The 27,224-nt window shown below is 46.7% G+C and overlaps 1 protein-coding gene across 1 annotated transcript in view; it reads left to right on the top strand.

The window, feature by feature from the left end:
* Positions 1–27,224, top strand: part of SLC25A36 (solute carrier family 25 member 36) — an 866,993-nt gene that overhangs the window by 411,963 nt on the left and 427,806 nt on the right. The window contains exon 4 of the mRNA XM_078665634.1: positions 10,373–10,473. Coding sequence (XP_078521760.1) covers positions 10,373–10,473 — 101 coding nt within the window. The remainder of the gene's footprint in view (positions 1–10,372; positions 10,474–27,224) is intronic.

The following is a 27,224-nucleotide window of genomic DNA, read 5'->3' as shown; positions in this document are numbered from 1 at the left end:
TGCTAAGCATACGTGTAGGACGTTAACCAACACTTGGAGCAGAAAATATGAAAAGCTATATTTGTATGGTTTTGAGTTCCCTTGGAACCCCATTCCCTAAAAACGATAAGTGTATGTATAAGATGTGTAATAAGGAGTACCTTATTTTAAACCACAGAATGTTTTGCATGCGAAGGAGAAACAAAGCAAGTGTCAGAGATAACTTGATTGTATTTAAGTTTAATTTTTGTGTGTTCATGTTTTAATTTGTGTAAACGTGTATTTGCTCCTTTAAAGTTGAATACAACTAAAAGAGTCGAAAGAAAACTTTTTAACTTGTAGGGGGGCATACGTTTGAACTCCTATCACTACAGTATCCAGTAGACGCTATAAATAAATTACTAGCTTTGTTCCCGGGTAAAAGCTGAGGTTTAAGGTGAATATCTTTACTAAATAAGGTACTTCGTTCCCAAAGTATTACTTAATCTGTATGCTTAAAGCTAAACAACCATGCATTTCTCACTCATGTTAGCTAGCCCGTCTAAGCCCTGGTCATTTAATCAATCAACCAATCAAGTCACTTATAGAGCGTACTACACACCCGTGAGGGTCTCAAGGCGCTGGGGGGGGGCGCTACTGATCGAAGAGCCAGGTCTTGAGGAGTCCTCTGAAGGCCAGTAGGTCTTGGGTCTTCCGTAGTTTGGTGGGGACGGTGTTCCAGGTCTTGGCGGCGAGGTGGGAGAAGGATCTGCCGCCGGAAGTCGTTCTTCGGATGTGGGTATTAGGTCGAGGTCGGCAGAGCGGAGCTGGCGGGTGGGGTGTAGAAGCTGAGCGGTCTGTTGAGGTATGCTGGTCCGGTGTTGTGGAGAGCTTTGTGTGCGTGGATGAGGAGCTTGAAGGTTATCCTCTTGTTGACGGGGAGCCAGTGCAGGTCTCTCAGGAGGGGTGTGATGTGGGTTTGGCGGGTGGTGTCTAGGATCAGACGTGCACAGGCGTTCTGGATGCGCTGCAGCCGTCTCAGGAGTTTGGCCGGAGCTCATGCTTAGAGGCCGTTTCTGTAGTCCAGCCTGCTGGTGACGAGGGCCTGAGTGACCGTTCTTCTTGTTTCGGTGGGGATCCACTTGAAGATCCTGCGGAGAATTCGGAGGGTGTTGAAGCAGGATTAGGAGACGGCGTGGACCTGCTTAGTCATGGAGAGGGTGGAGTCGAGGATAACCCCAAGTTGGGTGCGTGGTTGGTGGGTACCGGGCTGTTCCTAGCTCTGTTGGCCACCAGGAGTCGTCCCAGGCTGACGGGGTGGGGCCAAGGATGAGGATCTACGTCTTGTCCGAATTCAGTTTGTCGGTTGTTCTTCATCCATTCGGCGACAGCCTTCATTCCTTGGTGAAGGTCGGTTTTTGCGGTGTGAGGGTCGTTGGCGAGGGAGAGGATCAGCTGGGTGTCACCGGCGTAGGAGATAATGTTGAGGTCTTGCTGTCGGGCGACGTGGGCGAGGGGTGCCATGTAGATGTTGAACAGCGTCGGGCTGAGGGAAGAGCCCTGGGGTACTCTACAGATGATCTCAGTGGCATTGGAACGGAAGGGTTGGAGGCGGACACTCTGAGTTCTGCCGGAGAGGAAGGAGGTGGTCCAGTCCAGGGCCTTCTCTTGGATTCCGGCGTTGTGAAGGCGTGTTCGTACATTGTGGTGGCAGACCGTGTCGAAGGCGGCTGACAGGTCCAGGAGGATGAGGGCCGCTGTTTCTTCGTTGTCTAGCAGGGTCCTGATGTCGTCGGAGGCGGCAATGAGGGCGGTTTCAGTGCTGTGGTTGCTGCGAAACCCGGACTGGGACGGGTCCAGGATGTTGTTCTCCTCGAGGTGGCGGGTCAGTTGTTTGTTGACGATTTTCTCGGTGACCTTCATCGGGAACAGGAGCAGGGAGATGGGTCGGAAGTTCTTGAGGTTCTTGGGGTCCGCTTTGGGTTTCTTGAGTAGGGTGTTGATCTCTGCTTGCTTCCAGTTTTCCGGGAAGGTTGCCGTCTCGAAGGAGATGTTGATTACTTTCCGGAGATGGGGTGCGATGGTTGTGCTGGCTCTGTTGAAGATGTGGTGAGGGCATGGGTCTAACGGTGATCCGGAGTGGATGGTGTTCATGGTCTCGCAGGTGTCCTCGTTGTTGATGCTGGTCCAGGAGAACAGGAGGTTGGTGCAGGTGGTGGTCGTGGGGGCGGTGGTTGTCGGGACGGTCGTGGGATTGAAGCTATTTTGGATGTCGGTGATCTTGCGGTGGAAGAAGGTGGCCAGTGAGTCGCACAGGTCTTGCGAAGGCGGGATGTCGTTGGTGTTGGCTCTGGGGTTGGAGAGTTCCTTCACGATGTTGAAGAGCTCTTTGCTGTTGTGTGCGTTGTTATCTAGGCGATCCTTGAATGAGGCAAGTAATCAACCAACAATGGGTATGGGATGTCAGAATATTTTTTAGGTCGAGGGACTCCCCAAACATTGGCTGGGCATCCGAAAACGACCTCATAAGGACGAAGTCCCAAACGAGAATATACAGTTGCTCTTGTAGAGAGAAGTGCCAAAGGTAAGGCGTCAGGCCAAGCAAGGCCCGTGCTGGCCTGAATCTTTGCTAATTTGAGCTTGAGAGTGCCATTATAGCACTCTACCAAACCCGCTGACTGAGGGTGGTTTGCCGCTTGGAATTTCTGCCTAATACCAAGACCCGCACACACCTTCTGCATAATTTGACCTACAAATTCACTTCCATTGTCACTCCAGACAACGCGCGGCAAACCAAACCTCGGGAAGAATTCCTTCAAGAGGACTTTGGCAGTAGACAAAGCAGTATTATCCTTTAGGGGGTAGGCCTTCATCCATCTGGAAAAGGCACAGACCACCACCAGAACATACTTGAGGTTATTGGAACGTTCCATATGAATATAGTCTATTTGTAATACCTCAAAAGGATACGTAGGAGGAGCAAAATGACCTGCCGGAGTTGGGGTTCCCTTTCCTGGATTATGCATCAAACAAACAATACAATGCTTTACCACATTTTCCGCACATTTGGGGATACCTTCATTCTGCCATACTGGAGCCAGAAGCTTGCATATTCCTTTTGCACTGATATGAGCTGGACCACGCGCCATAGTAACTACAGGCAGTACATATGCATCTGGTAACAACCAACGTTGGTGTTCTGACAACTCCGTCAAACATCCCGTCGCGTCCAACATTCCCGTACTCTCTCTCCACATACTCAATTCCTTCTCTGTTGCTTCTTCTTGGATCGTTTTCACACTTTCTACTGTGTCCTCACACATACCTATTTCACTGACCCATCTTGCAGGACCTGCAACATACATACGACTCTTGACATCTTTCGCTGTTTCTTTCGCTACCTCATCTGCAAAAGCATTCCCACAACCCACATCATCAGTGATCTTTTTATGTGCACTGCACTTCACAATCGCTATCTGAATAGGCAAAGCAAGTGATTCAAGAAGGTCAGTTACCAACTGACCGTGCTGTATTTTAGTCCCATGGGAAGTAAAGCATCCTCTTTTCTTCCACAAACGACCGAAACTATGAGCCACGCCACAGGCGTATTGGCTATTGGTGTAAACAGTCACTCTCTTTCCCTTAGCCAACACACACGCTCTCGTCAGTGCAATCAACTCAGCTGCTTGTGCTGAATTCTGTGTAATACGTGCAGTTTCTACTACTGTATGCAAAGTAGTAACAGCATAAGCTGCAGTCGTTTCGCCATTAGGAAGCTTGAAACAAGACCCATCCACCCATAGGATCCCATCTGGGTCCACGAGTGGTGTATCTTTTAAATCTATTCTGCCCTTAGTTTCCTGCTCTGGTCGAAGAAAACAATCATGCTGTTCTTGTGTATCTTTCTCTTCTGTAATAGGTAACAATGTTGCTGGATTTAAAACATTACATCGCTTGATATGTATGTGAATAGCCAAAAGCGTCAACTCCTACCCAGACAAGCGAGCACTCGTGAGATGTTGCGTTTTCGTTCTGTTCAAGAGAGTATCCACTGCATGTGGTACCATAACAACAAGAGTGTGATCCAATACCAATCCAGCAGATTGGCGAATAGAGATCGCTGCTGCTGCTGTTGCTCTGAGACAACTAGGCAATGCCTTGGCTACAGGATCCAATGTAGCCGAAAAATAGGCACATGGCCTTTGTTTGTCTCCAAATTGTTGCGTCAAGACTGACAATGCACAACCTTCTCGTTCATGCACATAGAGTGTAAAAGGCTTACTGTAATCAGGAGTACCCAAACAAAGGAGCATAACACAAAGCAGTACGTAAATCAGAAAAACTCTGCTGACATTCATCAGTCCAAGGAAGAGGTTGGGGTGTATCTTTCAAAGTAAGTGCCAACAAGGGTTTAGCCAACAAGGAAACATTCGGAATCCACTGTCTACAATAAGAGGTAATGCCCAAAAAGGCACGCACCTCCCTTTGTGTGGATGGTACAGACATTCGTGCAATTGCATGAATACGTTCTGGGGTCAATCGCCTTCCCTCCTTCGACCTAAATAGGTAACCTCTTGGCGACAATATTGTAATTTAGAAGGTAACACCTTATGATGTAAATCAGACAAATGACGCAAAAGCGAAACAGTCGCATTTTTACAAACGTCTTCTGAATCGGCAGCCACTAACAGATCGTCCACATACTGAATAAGAGTAGCACCTGGAGGCAAAGAAATAGCGTCAAGCTGGGATTTCAAAGCCTGACTATAAATGGAGGGGCTTTCACAATAGCCTTGAGGTGCACGCTTAAATCGAAAACTTCGGCCTCCGAGAGAGAAACCAAAGAGATCTCTACTCTCCTCAGCAATAGGAATGATAAAGAAAGCATTTTTAAGATCAATAACTGAAAACCAGACAGCCGAAGCAGGGATCATTGTGAGCAATTCTGGACTAAATCATGAACAATAGCCAACAAAGCTCTTTCGCCATCGTTAGAAATCTTATACTGAGGAATACAAGGCAATTTAACACCAGGCTTGATAGTGATCACGTAAGGTGGAATTTCAAGCAAACCAACATCATTCGGACCTGTGGCCCAAAGCGTAGCAGGAAGCGAACACAATTCAGGCGGCAGCTGATCCTTAGACAAATACATGGGAGAAACCAATTTATCACCCAAAGTAAGATGTACGCCAGAGGGGGAACAATTCAATGTTGCATGTAGATGTTTCAATAAATCCAAACCCAACAAATTCTTACCACAACAAGTCGTTAAAATGAGCGGGGCTTCCAAATCATAAGGACCAACGGAGATAGGCAAAGGACAAGAAACCGGGTTGCGAACTGGGGCGCCAGAGAATCCTACAGAGACATTCGTTAAGCCTGACAAAGGTGCCCCAGGGAGTTTGGAGTGAATGATAGAACTCCGCATTGCACCAGTATCCAAAAGAAATGGCTCTGAAACACCCAATGCAACAACGTTAACATAAGGCCCATTCTGATCATCTGGAACTGATACCACTCCCTTGCTTTGTCCATGGCTGTCCTAGCTAGTATGAAAGACCGGATTGTCGTTCTCAGTACAATAATCGTCATTGTAATATTGTGCGGACCGGGAATTCTGCTGATCAAAATAATTCATAGTATTTTGAGGGGGAAAAGAACGCTGTTCCTGAGACAACGCATCTCGCCCTCTACCCCTAGGCACCGACTGAAAACCACCACGGCCTCGTGGCCATGGCAGTCCACCATTACGCTGCAATAAGACCGGACAATTATTCTTAAAATGACCCTCCTCTTTACAGTAGGCACATTGATTAGGACCCAACAAAGGTCGCGGAACAAAAGGTACATGTTTCTGTAACAATCTTTGGAACTGTGGAGGCTGTTGCAATTGACGCTGAGCAGAACGAGGGGGTAAGCTTGTTGCAAAAGAACCTTCGTTTTCAACTCTTTAGTCTTTTTCTCCACTCTATCCTTTTCTTCCTTTTCCCTATACTCGTAGTACTGAGCAGTGGCTAATATCTGGGCAGACGAAGAAACGGCCCATGAACTCTCGGAATCTTTCAATTTATGCGATAATTCTGGAAGTAAATTAAATACAAATTTATCCACAAATAATCGCTGTCCACCTTCAGTACTCATATCTTGACCACTATGGTCGATGAACGTCTCCTCGAAATGGGTAAAGAAATCGGAGACACTCTCATCTTTCTTCTGTTTACACGCAGCTAACTACTCCCAATTAACACGTAAGGCAGGCATCATCGTTTTCATTAAGGTGATGATTCTACCAGGCAATTCTGTAATCAAAGCATCAGGTTTAGCACCACCTACTTGTGCTGCATCTGCGGCAGTAATAGCGGCCCAATTACCACCCAAAGCTTGATCCGAGCCCATAGTGCTTGAGGGACTACATTTCCCATCAGCAAGTCAATATCTGCTAAATTCATAATGCACGCATCAATAGTCTGGGACAACTCTTTATAATACCCAGCAGGATTCTTACGAGGTCCGGTAAAGGCTGTTTAAGAGCCAAAACTTCCAATCTTTTCCAAGGGACATGTACCCATATACGCTGAAAATGAGCAGGGACACCCTGAACAGCGCCTGCTTGTGGAACTGCATCTCTCCATATCGGAGGAACTTCTCGCATAGGATAGTGTTTTACTTTTTGCCTTACTGCAGGATCAGGTTCAAGAGAAGCCTGAAAAGAAAATAAAGACCTAAAAGCGACAAGAGTCCGTATGGTGTTCTCGACCTCAGAACCCACAATAAGTCCCTTATCAAATGTAGCCTGTACGTCTAACACACCCTGGGGAGCGAAACCCAATTCCATATCCTCCCAACCTTTAACAAGAGGGTCACACATAATATTGAAAACATATCTCTGTCTGGGCTCATCCCACTGGGAAAAGGTGCTCATGATATCGGGCACACTATACTGTGGACCACTCGAGATCCATTTACGAGCAAGTTTATCCAACACAATTCGCTCGTCAGTATCTGGAAGTTGACTACGAGATTGCCTTCGAGAAAGAGCAGGAGTCAAGTTAAAAGATCCAAAGAGGGGGGAGAAAAGGCCAGAGACAGTATCGACCAATCGTCTCCGAGCTGTAGAAGAATCTGACAGTAAAAACGGGAGACAATGTATTAAGCACAGCGGGAGAAGAAGTAACAGTTGTAAGAGGAACTGGCGGTAAAGGAGATTGAGGTACAGAATCCAGTGGCAAAGGAGGTGGAGGTGGAAATACTGGAAGAGGCAATTGTGGAAGATTTGGAGCAACTGGTTGAGCAACAGGTGGCTGAACAATAGGTTGTAATGGGGGTGCATTAGCACCCAATACATAAGGTGGAGGTAATCTCAACAAATGAGACATTAAGGGATCTTCATCAAGATCTTTAGTCTGTGGGGAAGTAGGCAACACAGGATCTCACCTATCTATTGCCATACGGTGTTGTCTTTCTGAGATTTCAATCATTTTATCAGTCTCATCATTCTTAAGCTGTTGGGCAGCCTGTAAAATCGTCATATCCTGCACTTTCTTATCTCTTTTTGCCTTTTTAATTTCTTTCTGTTTGGCTTCCTTACGCCATAGGCGGAAAGAGTCAAACATTGCCGGCCGGGCTTGTCTCTTAAACAAAACTGTTTCTAAGTTATCTAATATATCAGGCTCAAAGCTACCATTTTGTGGCCACTGCAGAACACCATCTTTCTTTGTATATCGGATCCATGTTTCATTAAAAATAATAGGGCCAGGACCATGTTTCTAATAAAGCTCATAAGTGGGAGTTCCAACCGGAGGAATCGGACAAGAATCCTCTAGCTGGGAATCCCTATTACAGTCAAAACAGCAGAATTTCCTAAACTTACTAAGCCCAGGCATTTCGTAACGAACTGGACTATTCACGAACTTCAAGGGGATTAAAGCAATAATCACAGCACAAACGTACTTACCCCTTGGCTTCAACTAATGCCTGAGTCAAATAACAAAAACAAGACAAAAGAGTGGGCGCTACCCACAAATACTTAACTAAATGTTTTCGTACGCCAACAGGTGTCCGTCTAACGCCTCGCGATACCAATCATTACCAGAGGGCCAAGGCAGGGCGGCAGTCAGGGCAGCAGTCGTCAGCAGCCATTGGAAAGGAGTAGCCGCGCTACAAAAGACTTTCGGTCCACTTCGACATACAGGGGTCGCTTGGCGTGGTTCGCGATTCCTCCAGAATTTTCTTGCGAAGCTCCTCACGATCCTCAGGCTGAACCGCTACTACTGAAGCCGCCCCACGTTTGGGACGCCAATTGGAGAACTGGGCCTTATGGGCCGAGCGGCGCAGGGCACGCCTAAAATCTCCGGTTCACCTGCCTTGTCAAACAGAGACACAAGACACTCTGTTAGGTGTAGAAAATCAGGTTTTATTAGCTGCAGCTAAGCACAGTTGTCCAAGAAGTACACCAGCGGTAGGTTCTCAGGAGACTGCCACTTAATTCTGTGGCGCACAATCTTTTATAGTATACATATTTACAATGTCTACTCCCAAAACATACAAAGCCAACAAATAGAAAAAGTTTGAAAACAAGCTATCAAGTATCCTGGATACGCCCTCCTTTCAGACCCTGTGATCTCCCCTCCCTTCAAGTTAATCAATACTAGTGCATGTAATTCAATTTGCAAGTGGCAGGACGTATTTGCGTGTTTCAAAGGATAGTTGTGTAATAGGAGAATACAAGAGAAGAATAGCGAAGGCCAGTCAAATAAGATAAAGTAGAGGAAGAATGGTGGGACCTGAACAGTCAACTAAGACAAGGATCAATCAGTCTAGACATGGATTAACAAACTCGGCCAGACCATGACATCGGTTTTATAAACAAGGACAATGGGTTACTCTTAAATAGGAGAGACGCATAGCAGCTGGAAAGGCAAAAACACTATGTTCGCCGTGCTATCTGAGTGAAGGCAACACAGAATGGCGGCTGTCACAAAATGGCGGCTGACTACGAAGCGAAGTCGAAAATCACGGAACCTCAGTGGGCTTCCTGAAGGTAAAATGGATGCAGCAGTGGTCGGACCAATGGGGTTCGGTGGTGTGGTTGAAGGAGACATGGGGACTTGTGGAGAAGATGGGGTCAAGCGTGTGACTGGCGGAGGGGTGGGTGCTGTCTGAGACCGAGGTTGGCGAGGTTGGCGATCAGGGTGGTGGAGTTGGTGTCGTCGTTGTTCTCGAGGTGGAAGTTCAGGTCCCCAAGGGGGATGTAGTCTGTGGAGGCGAGGGCGTGTGTGCTGATGAAGTCTGCAATGGCGTCGCTGAACAGTGGTCTGGTTCCGGGGGTCTATAGATGAGGGTGGTGTTGGGGTTGGTGTGGATCTGGAAGTGCAGGTGTTTGGTTGTGCTGGGGTGTCATCGAAGTTTGTCGAGACTCTGAGGGTGTTTTTGTGGACGATGGCGACTCCACCTCCTACTCCGTTGGTGCGGTCTCTGCGGGTGATCTTATAGCCTTCCGGGATGGCTATGGCAATGTCGGGGGCTGAGGTGGGGTTCAGCCAGGTCTCCGTCAAGAAGGCGACATCTGGGGAGGTTGAGTCGAGGAGGTCCCAGAGTTCGACAGCGTGTTTGCAGGGTGAGCGGGTGTTGAGGAGGATACATCTGAGGTGGTTGGGTTCTTTGGTTGGCGGTTTGGCGGGCCGGAGGCTGGTGAAGCTGCAGTTCTGGCAAGCCAAGGGCCTCTGGGTGCGCTTCGGGGTGGCCTGGTAGCAGGTGTGTTCTTGTCCGGGGTTGATGGCGTGGAGGGTGCTGGCGTCGTAGCTGACTCAGGCGACGTGGGGGCCAGGAGTTCTGGCGCTGGGCGTGGTCCAGGCGCGGACGGGCGCAGACGGGCTTGCCTTAGGTGCGCCAGCAGCGCGCCCGCTGCGCCTCCATATGAGGGGATGTGGGAGGGAGGAGCAGCTGGGAGGCGGGAGCAGGGTGGCGAATGGTTTAGCAGGGGAGCGGGGCCGTAGGGGACGCAGCGGCGGGGAAATCGGCGGTGGGGGTCACAGCAGGCAAAAGGACAAGGGACACAAAGGAGGGGGCACGAGGGGTTAAAAACGGACACAGAAGCAAATGGAGGGGGCAGGCAGTACAATACAGAAGCGCAGATACCGCAGATCCGGGCGAAAGGCAGGCGGGATTACCTATCAATGTGCGGCAGTATCGGCGAAGCACTGGTCACACAGGGGGCTGCATGGCGGTGAGGGGAGCGACCTGCCTGGAGACCGGGTCGAAGGTAGCTTCTCAAATATATACTCAAATATATGCTATTCAGGTAGCGGAGGTGTAGATGCTTTCCCAGCAAACGTAGTATTTCATAAATGGATTTTTGTTCTAAAATAGTTTAATCACATTGTGTGTGTGTGTCTTTTTTTTTTTTTATCAGAGCCATATATTTTGCGGCGTATTCAGGCTGCAAGGAGAAGCTGAACCATGTATTTTCGTCGGACTCTACCCAAGTACACATGGTGTCTGCTGGAGTAGCAGGTAAGAATTTGTGATTTTTGTCATAGCTTTCCCTCTCAGGATTAAAGAGTGTTGTGTAAAGTGGATGCTTATTAACTCTTAGCATGTCTTTTACTGCAGCTGGTTTCTTCTGCTGCCTGGGCAGAATTTTACTTTTCGGCGGATGTAAAAGCAAAACTAAATATGTAAACACTATTCAAGCAAGGTCACACTGATTTCATATGCAGATCGAAAGCTGTTTTATAAAATGTCAGCAAGTCAATATGTTTAATGGCGTGTAAAGGAGAAATACTTTTATGTATATATATAATTGAAAAAACTGACGCGCGGTCAACGCTGAAGCATCCTAGTGAATTTTTTTTAACCCCTCCCCCTCGAGCCATGCCATGTGTCCTTTACTACCCCCCCCCCACCCCCCCGAAACCCTCCCCACCCCACCCAACTCGATTGCCAAAGCCAGTAGCTCGCTGTTAGGCAAGACCTATTGGGGTTGCCTATGCTTGTTGCAATAGTTTGGTAATTTCTGTGAGCTTCTAAAAGTTTGATAATTGTTTTTTTTTAATTTTGATATTTAAAGGAAACCCAACTAAAAAAATGAAAATAATTGAAGGGGCATCATGCCACTTTCTTGTTAGTTGTTGCACTACGATTTAATAATGAGATTGTGTTTACAAGAGATGAGCACACAAAGTAAAGGGGCAGAAAGAAGTCTTCAAACCAGGTGACACTGGGACAGTTTGTACAGAGTCCTATTTCTGGTTCCTATGGAATGCTGACAGTGTAGCCGGCTTCGTGAGATGAGAATAGCAGGCCTTAGTAATCCCTTGAACATAGAACTTCATTGTTCCAACAGATATGATGTTGTTTACCATCTTTGAAAGTCTTAATAGGTTTTATTTTATGCTTGGCTAGAATTAGATTGGCCCTTAGAAGTAGCAGAGTGAGGGTGGGAATGCTATGTATTGATTAGCACAATCATTTTGGAGTGGTATCTATTTTTCACACCGTTTGGTAACATGGCTGCTACCTTGTGTCTTCATTTTGGTTACAATTCATATTGTGTTCACTAGACGAGGGTTTCAGTTTTAAAATAAATATTAAAAACATAACTATATATCTATATTCAATCTTAAATCTCCTTAATGAAAGGAGATTTAAGGTTCCTCTGATTGCCCCTGTAACATCTCATGTGATTGATCAGTACCTAGAACACATCCTGCCCGTAAATTGCTCAGTAGGTTGCCTGATAATTGCAGTACAACTGTTTTTGTAATTTGGGTTGCAATATTGACTAGGTCCGTAGTGCCAGTGGGTCTCTAAAACAAAACTGCATTTCTAGAAAAAACTAGAAAACGTATCTTTTGGAAGATTGTTTGGGTTTAATATCTCGAGTGATTGATCGTTACCTAGAATACTTATTGCTCAGTGGGTCATCTAACGGTTGCAGTTCAACTAGTTTTCTGATATGGATTGGCACATTGACTAAGTCCTCAGTGCCAGGCAAGTCTAAAAAATTGAAATCAGTGTTTGTAGAAAATGTATCACTGCCAGACACAATCCTTGCTTTTCTGGCATCTGTCGCTGACCACGGTGACTTTCATCTAGGCTTTGCTTGCCATGCTTCGGCCTCTTGCAGCTCACTCTGGTTTCATCTTTGGGGACTAAGCAGTTCTACTGGTAGTCATAACCCCAACACCAGTCTGTTTTGTATGGATGGCTGGCTCCATCCTGAGCTAGACATGTTCCAACTTACCACCAGAGGCCATGCTGAACATATCTGCTCAGGGCCCTCATTCAGTTCTCCAAATGACTGATGTTCCATGACTGAGATCTGGGGGCTGGGCCCATGAATTTCAGATGCTTTTCTCACTGTTCTGGTACCCCTGCGGCCTCCATTAAGTCTTTGGTGATGGTGTATTAGGAGGTGGATGATGTTAAGGTAGTGTTCCACATAACCTGTTCCCCAGAGTTCCATGATGCCTGAACATGGGATCTGAATCTGATTTTTAAAGGGCCAGAAACCTACCTTAAGCAAGACTGTGTAACGCTGCAAAGGTTTTAGATTTCCACTGCCTGTGTCTTGAGGTTAAAACTATTTTTTGCAGACATTTTCCAGTCTGGCAATTCCTCCTTAGAGCGCTTGTTGCTCGAAGTATGAGAATCTTGTGGAATCCATTAGGTGTGTTTGGAAAAAACCTGCTGCCAGTATGGTGATTTGTTCTAAAGAATGATGTCCTCTCTTGTCTCTGGATGTGATACTGTCTGAGATTGCAAAGTTGACATCAACCTACCTTCCTTGTCTTCATCTGCTCTAGTGGATGTTGACCAGAAGTGGTTTAAGCTTCCTTGGCCGGAGGTATGGCCCTCCGTGGCAAGGTGCATAAGTTATTCTACATCTCTTTATTGTAGTGCTAGATTTGATGCCTCTGTGTTATGAGGGCTGCTTATGCTGACCTTCACAGATTTACCTTTCAAGGGCTCCCAGCCATTCAGAGCAGAAACTGATTGAATGCTTGGGTTGCCCAGATGGGGCACATTTTTTCTGGGTCTAAATGTCTGGGTTCTCCTGAGTGGAAGATACACAGGCACTGCTGTTTGTGGGCTAATCAGTATAATGATTGCAAAAAAGCTATCATGCAATTCCTGGTGGTGGGGAGGAGTGGTATATCGCTGGTGTCCTTAAATAAACTTTGTAGGTCCTTCTTGCTGGATCCTACCCTCTCATATGTACTGCTTTTGGGCACATCCACCAATGTGTACTGTGGTGTTGATGGCATCCCTTCTGGTGCTCACAGCTATTTTCATCAACCTTCTTTCCTTCTATTCTGAAGGGTTTTATACTGATTTTGGACGGAGATCCTGCTGTACACGTAACTTTTTGGGTTGCGGCTGAATGGTTTCCGTTTCGTTTGGTGGTGTTTTTGTTATCTTTCCCCAGGTGCTAATGTGGAAATCGCAGATAATTGCCATTGGCATTAGCTGAAGCCATTTTGGTTGTGGAATCCATTTTTGTTCAAAACTACGTGGGTCAGGCGAACCAGTCCCTTAGATGTGTGCACCTTTTTGTGAAACAGAACATTTCTTATCTCGATTCCATCATTCTCAAACAAAGATTCCGATACTTGTTCGTTTTTAATTACTCCGTGAATTTATTCATTCATCTGTTGCATTATAATTCATTGGTTCATGATTCCATCATTTTGAGAAAAACAAAATGCTTTTTACAAAACCCAATGAATTGCGGGTCGCACATCAACCCTTCTTCAGGGGTCTACAAAAAAAATACAGGAAAACCAGATCAGACTCTGATGTGTAATAACCTTCATCAAGAGTGTTATTGTTGTTCATAGTCATTACTACAATTGCACCATAAGGTTCATCCCCATGATTAGGAAAACAGACTCACATGAAAAACATGAATATTACATACCTTTGGTGTATCAAATATACTCTCATGAGCGACTTTAACAGCAATGTCTTTGCAGTTCAATACTACATATTGTCATCAGAAAAAAAATTTGTAGCTATATGCTGTATCTCGCTACCGTGCATACTGAAACGTGATGGCAACCAACCCCACTGCTCTTGAAACCCTCCCGGTGTTTCCCCTAACTATTCGTGCCTCACTTACTTTCAAAGCGTGACTGTCAGCGCTGGTCAAGCCTGGCAAAATGTTGTTGCGGCGTTTCTTCCCTGTTCACCATTTCAAAAGCTCAGCATCCACCAATCATTATTCTTCCTCACTCTTTCACTCCTCGCTAGATGACGGCATTCACCTCCCTCATGTGATGTTACTATCCAATCATCCCTCAAAAACAAACACGCATTCCCTCTGCACGTGATACAGTGCAGTCACAGACTCTATCTTATCAACATCATTATGTTCTTTATTTTTTCTCTTGTCTTAGCGTGTTGCCCCGCGCTCGTGACTTCGTACCTGTTTCATGCTCTGAATGTTCTAGAGCAGTCAGTATACACGTTAACCCATTCTTATCCCGAACATTTGCAAGATAATCTGCATTTAATATTACCACAATCAGTTCATATGTTCCCATAATTAGGTGATGTTTACACCATAAATGATTGTGCTATGTCACACATCCAAATGAATATGCCATGCAGGCTACAATAAAGCAAGAGAAAACATTATCACAGATCAATCCATCGTGATCTCAGTCTATAAAAATCATGTTAATTCGACACGGTCATTCATTCCATGCAGCGGCATGGAATTGAATTTCCTGATCCAAAAAAATTCAGCTCTCAGTAGTTGTTTATGTGGGTCCATATGACAATGTTGTTGAATGGCTTCTAAGATCGTAAATCTAACTTGCGCTATTTTTATGACCAGCTTCATGCCAATGTGTGGCTACTGTTCACATCATGTTTTTCATTCTAATATAACTTTTATGTTCCGTCATTCTGATCGTCACCTTTCTTTCCATCTGCCCTACATATATTTTGCCACATGGGCATTTGATGGCGTATACCACATTCTTAGGGTCACATGTATTAGAATGTAACAATGATATCCTAGTGCCTTTTGTGGGGTGTGTGATTTTATTCCCTGGAGTTACGTATTGCAATTCTCACATCTCCGCATGCCTCTAAACTCCTGTTGCTCTTTCTTTTTTCTATTTTTGTTATTAGATAAATATTCTTTGACCTTTGAAAAGCGAATGTTATTTTCTAATCCAACAACGGTTTCAAATCGGGTTCCTGTTGAATTAGTGCCCACTGTTTCTTAATTATGCTTTAAATTTTATTGACTTGCATGGAATATTTCAACACACAGACAGTTGGTGTCCTTTCATTGGGTGGTTTCGTGCAGGTACCATCCTACGTGAATATATATATATTTTTTTATAAATATTTTTATTGATTTATGTGCACAGTGTAAAACAAACCATAAACGATCATGGTATGCAATAAAGTCAATCAATTGCGCTGGATACATTACATCGCCATCAGACCCTTCTCGTACATCCGGAATTACATGCAGTGTCTGCCCATCGAGACCCCTTCCCGCCTCACTCTTTGTATCAGACAAGTCTCGATCCCTCAGGCCCTCTCGATGTTTGGTGAGAACCGCCTCTTCGCTGTGTCTCAGCTTCACGGTGCCTGTCCCTCTACCTGGGGTCTTTGATCAATCTCCCCATCCATGCCATAGTATGTTCTCCATTTTCCCCATACTTTCTTGAATTTTTTGGGGCAACCCCTAGCTTTATAAGTGACCCTCTCCGCTGCCATGTATAGCTCCATCCCCGTCTTCCACTCCTCTATTTGTGGTCCCTGTGCAGATCCCCACTTCCTAGCGATGTCTCGTTTAGCTACAACCAGGGCCAGGGATGCGAATATGAAGTGAGGACGGCTGAGATCTACATCTCCTGGTATGCCCAGGAGGATACATTTTGGGTCTAGTGGCAGGGTCTCGTTCAGTATCTTTCCCAATTCCAGCGTCACTTTTTCCCAATACACCTGAATGGGGGTCAGTCCCATATAGTGTGATAAAAGTCCCCTTGGTCGTGACCACTTCGCAGGCAACACGGGTCACTCGCTCTACCCATCCTGTGCAATCTGGCCCTATCGTAGTAGATCCTATGTAAGATTTTATATTGTATACGTCTCAATCTGGACTTGATTGCCACTTCCCGGGTATGCATAAGGGCCGATTCCCAGTCTGTAGTATCAAAGGGCCCCAAATTATTTTCCCATGTCTCCCTCAGTTTTGTCAGATGGTCTGGGGCATTATTAATCAAAGTTCTATAGGTGTAGGACACTGCTTTTTCTTGCAGGTGCTTCTGTAGCAGTCGCCCCTCTAGTGGTGTGTATTCAGTGGGGAGGGGAAGGGGCACTCCGCCTCCCAAGCATGTTTCAGTTGTAGATATCTATAGTTTTGTGTGGCGCTGAGTCCGAAATCTGCCCGTAGTGCTTGATAAGTTTTGAGGGAGGTGGCCGTCATTACATCTCCTAGGGTGGATATGCCCAGGTTGTCCCACGCTTGAAAGCCACGTAATTTATGTATTTCGCTTAGCCATGTGCAATGCCAAAGTGTGGTCTGTCTCGTGGGTGTGTGGTGCCAACCCATGGTCTTGTTTGCCTTTTGCCACAGTGTAATAGTCGTCTGAGTGGCCAGAGGTAGTACTGTATGCTTCTTTCCTCCGTATAGATAAGAAAGAGGAGCGCGATTTCCCATTTTATAGCGTTCCAACCTATAAGTGGGATGGGTTGCTTCCGCGTGAAGCCAGTCTGAGATCGGGGTAAGGTGCGTCGCCCTGTAATATGCCTCAATGTCTGGGAGCGATATTCCCCCATTATACTGATTGCGGCACAGCGTGGCGAGGGCAATTCTGGGCTGTTTTCCCAACCATAGCAAAGATCTCAGTTCCGCGTTAATCGTTTGGAATACTTGTTGCGCGAGGGGGAAATACTCATTTTGGAGAGCATACAGAAATTTTGGGAGTGTAATCATTTTGAACATGGCCACTCGGCCTAGTATGGTAAGGGGAAGTGTCCGCCAGCGTTGAGCATCTTCTTTAAAGGCGAGGAGGACGCGGTGTATATTTTCTTTATAGGACCGTTGCTTGTCCGGTGTTAAATAGATCCCTAAGTATTTGAAACTATGGTCCGCTACCTGCAGACTATGGGGTAGGGATGGCCAGTCATATCCCGCCTTGGGACTGAAGATTACCGATTTGTGCCAATTGATGGTGTATCCTGAATACGTGGCGTATGTGTTCAATGCCTCAAAAAGGATGGGGAGGGTAGCTTCAGGGTCGGTAACATAGAGGAGTATGTCGTCAGCGTATAGGGAAATTTGTTCCTCTGCAGCGTCCGCTGCCGACAGTCTAAATCCTCTTATATCTGGATGTTGCCGCACCACACATGCTATTATTTCTATTGTGAGAGCGAATAGGAGCGGGGAGAGTGGGCATCCCTGCCGGGTGCCTCTCTGTATTGGGAATTCTCGGGACAGCCGACCGTTCACTCTCACTTGTGCTGTCGAGGCAGTGTACAGCAGGCGCACCCAGCTCCGATACAATGGACCAAATCCGAATCGAAGTAGGGTAGCCTCAAGAAAAGGCCAGTGGAACGCATCAAACGCCTTTTCAGCGTCCAGGGAGAGTAGGAGATGGGGTTGCGCTCGGGATAGTGCCTCCATCTTCCAATTGTGGGTTTGGCGCAGGTTCATCCTGGTCGCCCTTCCAGGCATAAAACCCGTTTGGTCTTTGTCTATCAGGGCAGTAATGACCTGTCTCATGCGTAGGGACAGTATCATTGCTAGGATCTTTGCCTCCATATTTAGGAGAGAAATGGGACGGTATGAGGCACAGTCCACAGGCGTCTTCCCAGCTTTGTGTATTGGAACAATGATTGCTCTGCGCAAGTCAGGCGGGAGGGTTCCCTCTTCCATCGCGCTTTTAAATAAGGATAGGAGATGTGGGGCCAGCAAGTCTGAACCCTGTTTAAAAAATTCTGCCGGTAAACCATTCGGTCCCGGTGTCTTACCAGGTCTGAGCCTAGAAATAGCTTGACGGATTTCTTCAAGAGAAAGGTCCGTTTCCAAACTGTCCCTGTCTTCCTCTGATAGGTGAGGCACATCAACCGCCTCCAGATATTCCGTGATGGCCGGGGTCTCCCGCAGGTCTTGGGCCTCATAAAAAGCGCCATACTAGGTAGTAAACGCCTCTGCTGTTCCCTCGTCTAGATGTATCTGTGCGCCCGCCTCATCTGTTATTGCTTCGAACCAGCGGGCTTCCATATCCCTACGGCTTAGCCACGCCAACAACTTTCCCGACTTATCACTGACATCATATAACCTGTGGAGTGTAGCTAAGCTGTGTGTCTTTGCTTCTTGGGTCGCTAAGGCCCTATAGTTAAGTTGTGCGTCCCGCAGGCGGCGTCTATAGTGTTCATTATTATGGGTCACGCTCAGCCTTTCCAGGACCAGAATCTGGACTTCGCATTCGGTCATCTCTTCCCTCTCCTTTTCCTTTGCCCATGATAGCCTGTTCTGCGCCCGGTCCCTGAGGACCGTCTTGTACGCTTCCCATACCACCACCCCTGATTGGACCGAACCCACGTTTTCCGCAAAATATACTTTCGTATCCGCCCGAAGGCCATGCCGTAGTTCCTTATTTTGCAGCTCCCATGCCAGAAGGCGCCATTCCCCTCTGGGTCTAGCTACATCTTTACCTATACTGATTTCCAGTGGTGAGTGATCTGATAGACCACGGGCTTGGTAGTCAGCACCCCTAATCTGTCCCCTCAGTCCTAGTGTCACAAAAATGTAGTCTAATCTAGAATATACCTGATGTGCTCCTGAGTAGTATGAGAAGCAAGTGTCTCACGGGTGCATTGCTCTCCAGACATCCACGAGGCCTAAGGAGTTAGCGAATCTCGCTAAGTGCGTTTCCGTCCCTGTCCTTGTGGGGTTCCCGGTTGTGTCAACGTCTGGGTGCATTACATCATTAAAGTCACCACCTATTACTAGTAGGGCATTCGGGGTTTCAAGCAGTATGTCGGTGACTCCCTTTAGGGTCCTGTAGCTGGTGGGGGCGTACACAGATATGATCGTGAATTCGGTCCTACCCCATTGCCCATTGACACCCACATATGTGCCCTGTTCGTCTATCCATGTACGTCGAACCTTGAAGGGGGGGGGATCGTCGTATTAGCATAGCTACCCCTCTGGACCCTGACATGTATCCCGCATGTGCTAGGACAGTGTAGGGCTTTCTGCCCAAGAAACCACATCTAGACCCGCGCAGGTGGGTCTCCTGAAGGAGCACTATATCAGGGTGAACCCGTTTGATATGAGCCTGCACCAAACCTCTCTTAATTCGGTCACCTAGACCATTCACATTCCACGTGTAGGGGGCTACCAAATGTTGCCTATCAAGTGATACCGGTGGGGTCATTCATACTCTGGTGTATTATCATTGACAGTCTTCTGGCAGCCCATGCATCATCAGCTATTAGTATGACATTACCTTGTGAAAACCCATAAAACATTTCAACATGTCCGAACAAACGAACCAGAACCCTCCCCTAGCCCCTCCCTGCCCCACCCCCCCTCCACTTGGACTCTGGTGCCAGCCGTTGTCGGTCCCTTGCAGTGGCAGGTGCAGCCTGTCGCCCACCCATGTCCGTAACCCTTCGGACTACAGTGTCAACAGGACCTCTGCTATGCGTCCCAAAACGTACAAAACTAAGCCCCGCCGAGTGGGAAACAGTTCAATAGTAGTCGGAGAGCCGACAAGAGTGTAGAGATGAAAGATGGGTTTGGAGAAAAAGAGGGGGTGAAGGAAAGTGCGAGTAATAGAAAGGAAAGGAAAAGGGGGGTGTGTAGCCAATCTGGATCAGCTCCGTCGAGCCAGGCGATATCAGTGCCATCCGGGCTGTGTTCCGGAGTCACGAATGCGAGTCAGGCAGTTCAGCTTGCGAGTGTTCCATGTTGATGTCCTGTTCCATTGCAGCAATTTCCGCCACCAGAGGATGAGTTGAGGTCGTGCTGTGGTCATCATCCTCTACAATCCTTTCACCCTCCGACATGCTCCTCTGCATCTCTAAGTCCGTAGTGCTTTCGAGGTCTGTGGGAAGCGGCAGCGTATGAGAGCGCGATCAGGGCTGCGGATCCAGAGGTTGGTCGTCGGCCGGTATCGGGCGGTTAGTGAGCTGTGACTGGCCGAGGGTGGGCGGATTCCTCCAATGTCCCATGGAGTCCCACGGCCGCAGCATCTTGCCCTGTTCCGCTCCCGGCTGTCTCGGTGGGGTCCTCCGTCGTCGTCGTTCCTCCGCCCGCTTGAGGATCGGACGTTCCTCGAGCCATTCCCATGCTGCCTCTGGGGACTGAAAGAAGTAAGTTTTTTCTCTAAAGATTACCTTGAGCTTAGCTGGGAAAAGTAGCATGTATTGTATACCTTTTTCACGCAGCTTTGCTTTGACAGATAGGAAGGATCTCCTATTGGCTTGCACTTCTCTACTATAATCCGGGAAGATCATAATACGTGAATTGTCAATTTTTATGTCCCCCAGTTTCCTAGCTTCTTGGAGGATCATTTCTCTGTCGAGGAAATTTAGAAAGCGAGCTATGGTCGTGCGGGGCGCTGCGCCCGGGGGGAGGGTTTGCCTGCAGTGCCCTGTGTGCTCGCTCGATCACGAAACAGGTGGAGAACTTCCCGGAGCCATTTGTGCAGGAAAGCCGCTGTGTTTGACCCCTCAATTCCTTCTCTAAATCCCACGAAGCGGAGGTTGTTCCATATTACCCTATTTTCTGCGTCATCCACCCTCCATTGTAGGTCTTTAGTGGTGGTCTGGAGTGTTGTGAGGTTGTCCCTTAGGTCCCGCAGCCCATCCTCAGCCTCGCTTATTCTCGTCTCTGTTTCGGTCTCCCTAGCGGCCATGTTCCTCATGTCCTGGCGCAGGAGCGAGACCTCCGTGCTGACTTCCCCTATTTTCCCTTCTAAGGCCTGTCGCGAGTCCCTTATAGCGTGCAGGAGGGTTTCCACGTCTCCGCTTCGCAGCTGGGTGTCTAGGTTCGGTGGTTGGTGCGGCGTAGTGAATTTGTCCATTTTGGCCTGTCTGGGTGTTCTAGTTGTTTTATCTCTTGTCATTTTCAATTAGCCCAGGTACTGGATGCAGTCTCGGGCACCAGCGGTAAGGATGGGCCGCCACTGAGGTTCAGGGCCCCGGTGTTAGGTCGAGTGGTCCCTCAGATTCACCCTCCGGCGATCCGACCACACCTCTGCGTTAGGGTGTACTTCACACCAAAGATGGCGGCGTTGTAAAAGCCCTCCCAGGGGGCAGGCCACGGGCGTCCGGTGGATTCCTCCTCTTCACGGTCCGTCTCCTCGGTTGGGCCGGAGGGATTGCGAGGGGGGAGCAGACGCCTCCAAGGCCTAAGGGAGCGCGGGCACCCCGAGAGGGGGAGGGGGCAGGTGTGATCGAGCGCGGACCCGTCACGGCCCTCAGTCAGTGTCAGGCCTCACCCCCAGGCCGCAGCCCCGCCCGCTCTGTCCCCGGAGGGGGGCGTCTGACTCTTGAACGTAGGCCGCGATTCGGGCCTCTCCCACTATCCTCGGAGACCAAGTGGTGTGTCCCGGCGGTTGCTGGGTATTCCGCCTCACCTCTCCCCATGGCGCAGGCTTCCCAGGGTGTATAGGCCCGCTCAGGGCATCAGCGTCTCGCAGGGTCCCCAGCCGCTACCCCGGGCGCTCTCACTGACTGCCGGTATCTGGACCCTCAGGATCGTTAGCCAGACGCAGTTCAGGCCCCTTTCCTGTCAGCTGGTCCAGCGGGCCTCCGCAGGGCTCCGGTCCCAGTCCGCCTAGTCCGCCGTCGCGCCGGATTCTCCCGGGCCGCTCTCCCCCCGGAGCAGTCGGGTCAGCCCACCGTGGCAACCGGAGGGTCTTTGTTCTTCCTGCCGGGTCCAGCCCTTCACAGCGTTCCGCCGTCACAGGTGGTGTTGTAGTCCCGCCACCGCTGTTCCCCTATCTGTCCTTCAGAGACCAAGCGAGGCACATCACACCGGGACTCGGGCGAAGATGGCGGTCGCCATTTTGGGACTTCTGTGATCTTCCGTCTCGGAGCCGCTTCAGTATTAAAGACTGATCGCGGCACTTTCCCCAGAGGTATTTCACTGCCAGGGGGTTCGGGACGCTAAATCCGCCGTGTGGTGATCAATTTATTGCCCTTATGGCCCAGGATTAGAGAAGGATCGATAGTACTCGCCGGAGCCGATGTCGGGCACGTCTTACCCGGTCATACTCTTGGCCACGCCCCCCTATGCGAATATTTTCATGTATAAGTTTGAATTTGAACATATTTAGCAGAATCCGGATTGGACAGAAGGATTGGTATTATTCAAAAGATACATCGACAATATATTTATTATTTGGAAAGGGGAGAGGAATGTACTACAGAACAACATTACACGCCTGAACATGTGCCATGAACGTATCAAATTCCCCTATCAAATAGAGAAATCACAAATAGCACTCTTGGATCTTTTAATAACGGTTGACAACAATACTATCAAAACCAATGTGTATGTTAAAGTGACAGATTGTAACAACTGTTTGCACTTTAAAAGCTTCCACCAAGAATCTTTAAAAAAAGTTTACCTTTGTCACAGTTCATTAGGTTAAAAGGCATCACTTCTCACCCTGAATATGTATCAGCAACAATCAATAATCAGGCCATGAGATACATGAGGAGATGATATCCGAGGAACATTATTGAGGAATCCATTGCGAAAGTGGGAAATTTGAACAGAAAAACTTTACTCACAGCTAAACCACCCAATGAAAGGACACCAACTGTCTGTGTGTTGAAATATTCCATGCAAGCCAATAAAATTAAAAGCATAATTAAGAAACAGTGGGCACTAATTCAACAGGAACCAGATTTGAAACCGTTGTTTGATGTGAAAATAACATTTGCTTTTCAAAGGTCAAAGAATCTTAAAGAATATTTATCCAATAACAGAAATTTAAAAAAAAGAAAGAGCAACCGGAGTTTAGAGGCATGCGGAGCTGTGAAAATTGCATTCATTGCAATACCTTAATTCCGGAGGATGAAATCACACACCCCACAAAAGGCACTAGGATATCATTGTTACATTCTAGTACATGTGACACTAAGAACGTGGTATACGCCATCAAATGCCCATGTGGCAAAATATATGTAGGGCAGACGGAAAGAAAGGTGAGGATCAGAATGACGGAACATAAAAGTAATATTAGAATGAAAAACATGATGTGAACAGTGGCCACACATTGGCATGAAGCTGGTCATCAAATAGCGCAAGTCAGATTTACGATCTTGGAAGCCATTCAACAACGTTGTGATATGGACCCACATAAACAACTACTGAGAGCTGAATTTTTTTGGATCAGGAAATAAAATTCCATGCAGCCACATGGAATGAATGACCGTGTTGAATTAGCATGCCTTTTATAAACTGAGATCACGATGGATTGATCTGTGATAATGTTTTCTCTTGCTTTATTGTAGTCTGCATGGCATATTCATCTGGATGTGTGACATAGCACAATCATTTATGGTGTAAACATTACCTAATTATGGGAACATATGAACTGATTGTGGTAAAATCAAATGCAGATTCTATTGCAAATGTTCGGGATAAGAATGGGTAAATGTGTATATGGACTGCTTTAGAACATTCAGAGCATGAAACAGGTACGAAGTCACGTGCGCGGGGCAACGCGCTGAGACTAGAGAAACAATGAAGAACATAATGATGTTGATAAGATAGAGTCCATGACTGCACTGTATCACGTGCAGAGGGAGTGCGTGTTTTTGAGAGATGATTGGATAGTAAAATCATGTGAGGGAGTCGGATGCGTCATCTCACGAGGAGTGAAAGAGAGAGGAAGAATAATAATTGGTCGATGCTGGGCTTTTGAAATGGTGAACACGGAAGAAATGCTGTAACAACATTTTGCCAGGCTTGACCAGCGCTGACAGTCGGGCATTGAAAGTAAGTGAGGCAAGGATAGTTTGGGGAAATCCTGGGAGTGTTTCAAGAGCAGTGGGGTCGGTTGCCGTCACATTTCAGTATGCATATAGCCATGTCTGAACTGGGGTGGCAGAGTGGGCTAAAGAACGGTGATGGATTAAACCCAGATCTTTTGACTGGGTGTGAGTGTTTGATTGATTCAGATGCTCCGTCCATCACCACCCCCTTTTGTACCGCTTTTGGCCACCATAAGTGTGGCAGGGTATGCTCAGACGTGAGTCCCTTGCTCACTTTGCCACTGGATTCAAGCAAGCCGGGCTGAAGATGGCTGGAATGCCAGAAACCGGTCCTCGGAAGCTTGTTTCCGGTCCAGGGAAGACATGGTTTGGCAGTTCGGGCTGGACTGTTCCATGAGGCACAGGGTCAGACTGATTTGCATATAGCCATGTCTGAACTGGGGTGGCAGAGTGGGCTAAAGAACGGTGATGGATTAAACCCAGATCTTTTGACTGGATGTGAGTGTTTGATTGATTCAGATGCTCCGTCCATCACCACCCCCTTTTGTACCGCTTTTGGCCGCCATAAGTGTGGCAGGGTATGCTCAGACGTGAGTCCCTTGCTCACTTTGCCACTGGATTCAAGCAAGCCGGGCTGAAGACGGCTGGAATGCCAGAAACCGGTCCTCGGAAGCTTGTTTCCGGTCCAGGGAAGACATGGCTTGGCAGTTCGGGCTGGACTGTTCCTATGAGGCACAGGGTCAGACTGATTTGCATATATATAATATCAAAAGTCGACTAGGACACTTGTAACTACGTTACACAAGAAAATATAGATAAACCTCATAAACGCTATGTTTTTTAAAAGTGCAGTGTATCTTGGTTCTCCGCCCCACATAGACGTTCGTGGCATTTGTCATCGGGTGATCTATTGTGCTACATGCCAGCCTCAAGCCTGAGGTCCACTCTGGAGTAGCGTAGCAGTGTCCAGAGATGTCTATAGGTATCACCACACAGAAGGTTTAGTTATTTATTAAAAGACAAACCGTCACCCAAATTACTATGTTATTCCAAAGGGTGTGATTTGTTATTTAAAAGATAATAATTGGGTATACTGTTAGATCAAGCAACTGGATCTTCGTATATCACTTAAAACATACAGTCAACATGTTTCAGCTCCTTGTTGCCAAGCCGGGTCTATGGAGCATTCGTCAGGACAAAACAGATTAAAATATACTCACACCTCTTGTGCAGTATTGGCAGTGGTTGTAATTATACCCACCGTTTTGTTAATTCAAGGTTTAATTTACCTGTAATGTAAATCACAAAATCAACTTTTGATACTATTGTGTATGATTACCTAGGCATGTATATATTCTTCATTAATATTTGCAAACACTTTTTTATTTTAATTGTTATGTAAAGGGCAATAGTTGCCCGTGGCATATTCTTTACAGTGATAGCATTGATTAGGAAAACAAAATGGCGAATCACACTTGGAATCTTAACAGTGCATGAAAGGCGGGACGCATTGTTATGGTAGGCAGTGAACATGGATATTCTTCATTCTCATGATAATAAGTCTGTTATTACTCAGGAAGGAAAGATATTCGTGATATTTCTGATATTAGACAATTTTATCAAAGCACAACTAACATTCTCGCAATAGGGTGGTTGGCATTGGTACTCTCACTGCGGGACAAATGGAAGCATTACCTTGGTATTAGCGATACTGTGTATCATCAGGGGATTTAGAACTTTTGGGTCTCAGGCTAAAGTGGAAAGGAAAAGAGTTTTTACCATCTTCAGCAATCTTAGGCAGCAATACGACGACTAATTGGAATTTCGTATCCGCCTCGCGATTCATCTTACCCGCAATGTGAAGCGTATTCCGCGTCTGGTGCTGGCGCTGCCCCCGGACACGGAAACGCATCAGTTTCTCGTTTTTCTATCCTTCAAGGTTCACAACAATAGAAAACGGACCACACACGGTATTACTTTAGTTGGAAGACATAGAAAACATACTCTGTTACTTATGCTTTGCTTTTGAATTACTAGTTGTCACAGTCTCCAAATGCACGATTATCGCTTCAAAACCTTATGTTATTTACAAGCTGGAAGACTCGAGTAATATACACAATTTTTAGTTTGTATTTGGGTAACATGCCCATCAGTTTTTTTTTTAAAGCGGAAATGGTGCCAGTTTTTCGTTTTTCTTCTATTCTTCATGTGTCATAGTAATAGAAAAAGAAAAAGGACCACATGTGGTATTATTTTGTGTGGGTAGACATGGGAAACAAACCTTTGATTTTTACTTACATAATCATGATTGCACAATTAAAAATAAAAACTCTCGGTTATTTCCATTGGAAATTCTCAAGGGGTCTAAATTAATGTAAGTAAGTGTTAATGTAACGTATACATATATTCAAGCAAATTGGTGCCAAGGGACATTGTCATTGAGTCCAGTTAGGTGAGTTTTGAGACGATTTACCCACCTCTGTTCTCTTTCATATAGATGGCCTGATTCAACAAAGTGAGTGCAGAGTTTTGTGTTGTTTTTCTTCAGTCTAATGTTGCTTTTATGCTCTCCAATTCTTAACTTTACCTTCCTGCAAGTCATTCCTATGTACTGTTTTCCACAGGGACATGTAATCATATAGATCACTTGAGATGAATTACAGTTTGTATGTTGTCTCTGGGTCCAAAGTAATGTCTCTGTTAGTTGTAATGTTTTGGTTGTGGTTGTTAAGTTACAGGCGAGGCATGTTCCTCAAGGATAGTGTCCTGTTATGATTGTCATATCAATGTTCCTTATCTGTCCACTCGGTAACTGTTTTTTAGGACGCGTGTGGACGAGTAAATCCTTTAGGTTACGCGTCCGACGATTAGCGAATCTAGGTTTAGGCCATCTCTAGGTATCTCATGCAAAGCAAGCTACAAAAACTGGGCAAGGACCTGAAAAAATTCAGCCAAGAAAAGATGCATCCATATATAAAAGAGGAATATACACCACCCGATCACAACTCTGATAATGATTCAGAAGGAAGAAACTCCACAGATGGGTCCGAAGAGGGATCTGAAGATTCAACCTCAAGAAGAGGGAGAAACAACTTTCGGCAGTTTAACAATAAGAGAGGAAACAGGTGGCCAACACGGAATTTCACAGGTAGAGGTTTTGTAGGAAACCAAATTCCTTTTTTCCAACCGTACATGCCACCTTATGGAGCCTGGATGAACCCTTTCAATCAAGACATGTCCCAAATACCCCACATGATGACCCTACAAATGTC

The sequence above is a fragment of the Lissotriton helveticus genome, chromosome 11, assembly GCF_964261635.1.
Source record: "Lissotriton helveticus chromosome 11, aLisHel1.1, whole genome shotgun sequence".
Lineage (NCBI taxonomy): Eukaryota > Metazoa > Chordata > Amphibia > Caudata > Salamandridae > Lissotriton > Lissotriton helveticus.
This window is presented reverse-complemented; position numbering and strand designations above follow the sequence as displayed.